The following is a 7,358-nucleotide window of genomic DNA, read 5'->3' as shown; positions in this document are numbered from 1 at the left end:
TGTTTTTGTTGTCATTGTTGTTGTTGTTAGGCAGGATGCTGAAACATTATACACCTTAGTCCATATACCGTTGGGTTATGAGCTCTGTGAAAGTTCTGTTATTTTTCATATAGCTTTGCGCTCTGCTCTATTGGAACTGTCCCTTTAATCATATGCTATCATGAAAACTTTCAACCACATGCACGCTCCTCACCTGCCTGGCCACGCCCACATCCGCTCACACATAAGCGGGACCATGGCCATACTACCAGCTCCTTCCCTACTTTCACCACTGTGAAGTCCATGTATAGCACCGCTTCAAGATCAGTGCTTTAAAGTAGTTAGTTTAGTTATAGGAGCTGTGTTGGCATCGTCTTTTGTTTCTCCCTCTCTCACTAATTTACGGGAGAAAGAAAGGATAATGTCGTCACCACCGGAGAGACTAGAGGATTATTCTGACCTCCACCGGCGCTTCACATTTGGGCTTCCTCGGGGCGTAGTGGGGCTTGCCTGCTCCACGTTGTGGCAGGCAGGTGAGCCTCAGAGGCGCCCGGAGGGGAGTGCGCATCGCTGGGCAGTTCCCCCGCCAGCGTTGCGCTCCGGCTGTGCAGCTGGATACTATTGCCGCGACAGGCAGTCGGCTGGCCGACGGTCTCTCTGGGTGGGTGGTGTCTTGCGACGTGGGCTTTCCGCCTCTGTTCGATCACATTAATTGGCGCTGAGCGGCAGGGGCGGACGGTCTAATCAGATGTGTCAGTTGTGCAGGGTCGGCTGCTCAGGCATACGGCCCCGCAGAACAGCCGGCTCCAAGCGAGGATTCCTCCGTTACCTCTCCATCACGTCCGAGATACAGGCCTGGCCATTAGCTTGTAGCTAGCCGTTAGCCGGTAACGTCCTATGGACAATTGGGATTGCGTGGAGGGGATGGGGGGTTCTTGTTTGACGCCCCGCGAAAACAGAGGCTTTGTTTTCCTGGGAGCCCCGATTCCGAGTCTGGGTTCGAGTCCCAAGTCTCTGAGGAGGGATGCCCTCTGCCATCCGCACTGGACGTTAGCCTCTGCCTTTCAAAAAGAAAGTGGGTTGTGCTTCCCGGCGCGAGGGGTGCGAGCTTGCATGTTTTTTAGCCCGAGCTCAAGGCGGCAGCAGCCCGCATAAAACGGGGCTTCGCTGCCGACGCCACTGTATCTCTGGCAACGCCGTCCTGTGAGGGAGGCGGGTGTTGTCTGCCATTTTTTTCTTTGGGCTAAAGAAGAGGCAGTCGGCTGTCTGAAGTGATCAGGCCTGCATCGCTATTCCTCACATTACACAACTTCAGTAGTAGCCGGTAGCTAACAGTGGGCCTTTGAGAGCTAGCCGTTAGCTTGCTGCTGCGTTAGCCGGTAGCTAACGGTGGGCCGGTAAGGGGCTAACCGTCAGCCTGGAGTTAGCCGTTAGCTTGTTGCTAACCGTTGGCGTTAGCCGTGGGGAGGTAGCGGGCCCTGAACACTTCGGCGTCATCTCTGGCAGAAGATGTCGTCAGCCTGCACCATGGCCGGCCACAGGATGTGGGCGAAACGCCGGAGCGGGACTCCAGCCGTCGCCACTTCTGGCCCCGCCAGCAAGAGGCCTCGTCAACGAGGTGGACCAGCCATTGTTGCGGCCATTCATCCTGCGTCCGGGGGTCAGGTAGGACACGTTACCGCTATGCCCCCCCCCCCCCCCCAAATGTTTTTGGTTAATAACACAAAGGCTCCCTCCTAGGGGGGAATGTTTTTGTTTAACAAAACGTGTGTTTACTTCACTATATTTTGGGGGATACGACGTGTGCTATATGAACCCACCACAGCTACAAATTCTGGGGGCACCTTCTTGCTTGGAGTTTGTGCAGATTTCTCTGAAATATGCTTGGTTGCTGTTGTATAACTTGCAAGGCTGTGTTCTATCACTTAGCCGGGGCTTATGTCCTTTCTCTACCTAAGCCAGTGTTTTTCTTACGTGGTAAGAGTGAACTTGACGGCTTCATTGTATGATGAGGGTTGTGTGTGTTTCATGAAATACGTTTTTACGTTAAAACGTAGCATTTGAGTCCGCAACTGGTGTGCTATTGTTAGCTTACAGAGTTATACGTATGCATGTGAATCAAGGACTTTTTGTCCCTCTCTTCAGTCTGTAAATTTTTTCTTTGCTTAAGGGTAAAGGTAAAAAAAAATAGCAGGTGGCAAGTTTTTTCGCACATAAGAGAGCCATGGATAAAGCCTGTTTTTTACACAAACGATGTTATCGGCTGAGGTTGGCGTGCATGATGTAAAGCTTTTACTCTACAGTAAGTATGTGCTTTCATGTAGCGCGCTATGCAAATGGTGTCACGGCTCTGATTTTTTATGGCGTCGTATCAGGGGTGAGGTGTTGAGGGGGGTGGACAGAATAACCCCCCCCCCCCCCCCCGATATAGTTATATCCTTTACGAAACTGATCGGCCGGGAGGTTGTGCCTTTCTGCCTATCAGTTTCCCTGACGAGGGTGTTCTCTCTCTCGTCACGGGAAAGGGGGGGGGGGGATTTCCCTGTTTCCCACACCAAATTAGGGTAGGTGGGACACAGGATTCCCCCGGCCATTTGAAGACGTCACAGGCGCATTTTCTTATTGGCCAAGAGACATGTCCGTGAGTTACAGGGCCTGTGCCGCTGTCATTGTAAAGGAGGGGATGCAATGCAGTCGAGACTATTGGTTCTTCTGCTCTGCTCCCTACCAGCAGTGTTAATTTTGGCAGCTATTTTAATTTTAGTTTTAGTCTTAGTCATGTGTCAAATGCTCCTTTTTCGTTTTCATCATATTTAGTCACCTTCATTTATTTTTAGTTTAGTCAGTTTTAGTCAACTACAGGTCTGAGCATTTTAGTCTTAGTCAGTTTTAATCTCGATTTTGTCTTTTTTGTTTTAGTCTATATTTAGTCGCAGAAAACGGATGACATTTTTGTCTAGTTTTCGTTAATGAAAAAAATGGCATTTTATTCTCTTGTAATGCAATTCTATGTACCACTACAGTCAGTCAAATTCACATACATTTCTATTGGGATCATAGATTCATGTAGACGCCCCTCTCCCCACTCCCCCCATAAAATAATGAGTTAAAGATGTAAACAGTTAAAGACCCTCACCAGTCTTAAAATAACAAAAACAGTAAAGTGAACCGAACGTTTCCACAGCCCATGTGGGGCAGACATGACCCCTGGTTGTACAAAAAGAATATATATATACATATACATATAGAGCATAGAAGTGCTCCACATAAATACATCATAAGACATAATCAAACCAATAGTTTTAGTCTTAGTCATGTGTCAAATGCTCCTTTTTAGTTTTCATCATATTTAGTTACCTTAATTTATTTTTTATTTTAGTCTTAGTCAGTTTTAGTCAACTACAGGTCTTTTTTTTGTCCACTTTTTCTCCTCATTTTCAATTTTTTCTCCCATCCCAATTTTGTATTGCCAATTCTCCCCTCCCCTGTCTTGAACGTTGCTAGACTATGCCCCCCACTGGTCGGTTGTAGTGAGGATAGAAGCCTTGCATCACGTGTCCCCTCCGGTACACGAGGAGGCAGCCTGTCACATCTTTTCACCAGACAGTGCGGACTCTCACTGGCGAGGAGTAATGCGTGGGAGGCTCACGCTGCCCCCGATACTTCCTGTCTCTGCTGTGCAGGCGTCACCCAACCGACCTGTAGGAGTCGCTGTCCACAACGTCCAATCCCCACCCATCGACTTTCCACCCGCTGACTCTGCCAAATGAGCCAGTACGACGGCCGGCCCAAGTCGAAGGCAATGCTGAGACTGGGATTCGATACCGGAGTCTCTTGCATTGGTGATGAGCGCAATCTCCGCTACGCCACCCAGCCGCCTTAGTCAGCTACAGGTCTGAGCATTTTAGTCTTAGTCAGTTTTAGTCTCGATTTTGTCTTTTTTGTTTTAGTCTAGATTTAGTCAGGGGAAAAAGCTTTGTTGACGACCATATTTAGTCATCATTTTCGTTGACAAAATTAACACTGCCAGTGCCTACCAGTAGTGTATATTGGGCCGTTTTGAGTTTTCAGAGCCTCCTCAGAGAGTTTCAGAGCCTCCTCAGAGAGTTTTCAGAGACTCCTCCTCAGGGAGTTTCAGAGCCTCCTCAGAGAGTGTCAGAGCCTCCTCCTCAGGGAGTTTCAGAGCCTCCTCCTTAGAGAGTTTCAGAGCCTCCTCCTCAGGGAGTTTCAGAGCCTCCTCAGAGAGTTTCAGAGCCTCCTCCTCAGAGAGTTTCAGAGTCTCAGAGAGTTTCAGAGCCTCCTCCTCAGAGAGTTTCAGAGCCTCCTCAGAGGGTTTCAGAGCCTCCCTCTCAGTGAGAGAGCCTCCTCAGAGGAGCCTTCTCCTCAGAGAGTTTTAGTCTACTTAGTCCAATTGTTACATGAACCTTTTTCAATTGTTTTACTCACGTTGAGGTCTCTCTGGGAAAACCGCTGTCTTCCCCTCTTACATAAAGAGCAGAATTGACGCGGTTATTCCCAGGCTCGTCGTATGAGAGCCTGTGGCTGTGTCTCTAGTACCGGCTTCCTGCTGCTCATCCCAGACAGCGAGGGGAAACATTGTGGGGCTCTTTCTTGTTAGAAATTCGCCGTCACTGTTCTCGGGTTCTTTACGAGCATACACGTTGTTTCATAAATCAGCGTTTGGTCTTACGAGACCGATCAGCGCTGGCCCAGGGTGTTTTTCAATGATTGAATCTGCTTTTTGGTTGCCCAACATCATAAAAATGGCATTTTTTATGCGGTCGGCTGGGAAGGAGATTTTTGTCTCTACCGAGCGCCAGTGCACTAGGTTAGATTCGAGGACTCGCGTGCATCTCCGGGGGGAGTAGATCAAACATTGGCAGGGGGGTTTCACGGCCATTAGGTGGGCCACCCGGAGCAGTGCGTTCGCGTACTGACCGTCTTGGTGGCGCCCTCTGTGATGTTTTAGGACTGGGGGCGGCGGTGTGACAAGGGCACGAGACTTGTCCTGGTCGCGCCGGACCGGATCAATTTAACCCGTTGTCCGCCGGGGCGCAGACAAGTTCTGGTACCCCGAAGGACCCTAAGCTTTTCCAGGGGGAAAATGCCTGGGCGGGCCAGACGTCACAGGGGTTGATGTCATGAATGTGTGTGTCATATAGGTGCCACTACAAGTTGCCCTTAACAGTGGTGTGCATTAGTCCATACTATGTTGTACCTTTTTGCACAATGTTAGGTGGGTTGGTCCTTCTCCGTTCATTTTCACCACTCCCCCCTGCTAAACCGGGGATGGGAGGGGGCGGTCGGGCCTTGCCCTCGTTGACCTGTTGGCCTGGGTTAACCCTTTTTAAACCTGAAACGCCTTGAACTGCATTGTATAGCCTGTGTATATTTCTTAATGGGTTAAGGGAGCAATCATTTTTTGTTAATAAACATAGGGGGGTGGTTGTCTCCCCGGTGTGTTGGTAGCAGAGTCGACTCCCTGGTTGAGCCCGGGTTTGACCCCGGCTGCCCGAGAGTATGCCCCTGCATGTTTCGTGACGTCTGCCAATTGTGTCAAACTCTTTCTCTGCTGCTACGGCCTTGCCACAGGGTTGGGGATTTTTGACCCCGACCCCGCGATGTTGGGGGCTGTGACGTATTTATTTTGCTTCACGTCCGTTGCCTGGTGGCGTGCGGGATGCGCATCCGAGTAGTCACGGGCCCTTCTATATGAAGGTAAGTCCCACAGTCTGCTCACCCTGTGCGTTTGAGGTACTGTTCCCTCTTCGCACAGTTCGGGTCCGGTCTCCCTCGGCCCGGATCCTCCCCGGTATTCTGATGGTTGTAGGGGACCTCAGCGGGTACATCTGTCGGGCTTTCCGCTCTGCTCCACTCTTGTGTTCCAATAGAGCAGAGTGCAAAGCTATACGAAAAATAACGAAGGTTATCCTATAACCCTAGTTATTTGAGTATAGCGAGCGCTCTGCTCTGACTCACTGAGGACCCCACATGTCTTCTGTTTCGGCGGTGAAAGACTGGGGAAGGAGCTGGTAGTATGGCCATGGTCCCGCTTATGTGTGAGCGGATGTGGGCGTGGCCAGGCAGGTGAGGAGCGTGCATGTGGTTGAACGTTTTCATGATAGCATATGATTAAAGGGACAGTTCCAATAGAGCAAAGCGCTCGCTATACTCAAATAACTAGGGTTATAGGATAACCTTTGTTTCCATGGTAATGTATGGAATATTCATCATGATCAGCATATGAAGAGATGGATATAAACAGCATGTCCTGAATTGGACCTCAACTATGATATGAAGGAACTATTAGCCGGAATACTGCATGCATGTAAACACACTCACTGTCTCAGACGCAGCCTAATTGATAACCAGTTCTATCTAATTAGCCTACACCCAGTTAAGACTTGAACAGTAATTCTTTGCATTAGTCGCTGATCAGGAACCTGTCCTGTTCTGTGCCACATTACAGACGGCATCCACTCGGCACCTGGTCACAGCGAGCTGTTGTGATGGCTGAGGAACTGACCTGCCTCTAACCAGCCGGGAGGGTCGTCATGACAACCGTGGAGCATTTTAATCAAATGTGTGAAATGGAAGCTGGTGAGGAGGAGCAGGAGGAGGAGGAAGAAGAGAGTTGGAGGAGACAGAGGGAGAGAGGGAAGAAGAAGAAGAAGAACCGGGAATGAGATGATAAACACTGGATAACGCAATATGATAACTGATATCATAAACAATCACTGGCTTACGTTGGAACACTCACTTTCTACTGTTGGTCACGTTCTCTCTCCTTGCCCTCACTGTTTCCCTTTGTCTTTGCTTTGCCCTGTTTGAATGCTATTTGCTACTTTAGAAAAATCCCAAATGATCGTTGTCTGATTGTTAACCACTTTTGTGCTATGAAAGCCAATGGGTGGGATGCTGTAAGCGACGTGGCTTCTGCTAGCCAGGAGGAGAGATGTATTCATCACTAGATTGTTATTTCAAAATCTGCAATGCATTTTTTGACTGCTAATATGGTTGATTGCCTTGGTCTGACACTTGAAAAATGAGTTGCTTCTTATCAAATGAAACTTGATGATTTCTATCTAGTTCTGCTTTCATTGACTGAAAGGTAATATATTTTATAGAAAAGATAAATAAATTATGTATGAGTACCCAACCTGTATGAATAAAATACTGTAAAGGAAGAATCGTGAATGTGATTTTCCTTCTCGTTGTTACTTTGTTATGTAACTGTAACTTGATAGATTTATCAATACAGCAGCAAAGGCGTGTACTGATACCTTCCACAATTAGTAAAACATTTTAATAATATTTTTATTACAGATGGCTAATTACTCACAAGGAACTGCCACCATTTAATGTAATAATCTGATCAG

At 48.3% G+C, this 7,358-nt stretch overlaps 1 protein-coding gene across 1 annotated transcript in view; it reads left to right on the top strand.

Moving 5' to 3' along the window:
- Positions 1 to 7,003, top strand: part of LOC311222668 (capping protein, Arp2/3 and myosin-I linker protein 3-like) — a gene marked incomplete at its 5' end in the record, with an annotated part of 86,266 nt that extends 79,263 nt beyond the window's left edge. Inside the window, 1 exon segment of the mRNA XM_084307264.1 lies at positions 6,449 to 7,003. Within this exon segment, the coding sequence (XP_084163390.1) occupies positions 6,449 to 6,489 (41 nt within the window). The 3' untranslated portion in view covers positions 6,490 to 7,003.
- Between the last annotated feature and the right edge of the window lie 355 nt (positions 7,004 to 7,358).

Source organism: Notolepis coatsorum, assembly GCF_963971535.1.
Source record: "Notolepis coatsorum genome assembly, chromosome: 2".
In the NCBI taxonomy this organism is placed as follows: domain Eukaryota; kingdom Metazoa; phylum Chordata; class Actinopteri; order Aulopiformes; family Paralepididae; genus Notolepis; species Notolepis coatsorum.
Note: the sequence above shows the minus strand (reverse complement) of the source record. Positions and strands in the feature narration are given on the sequence as shown.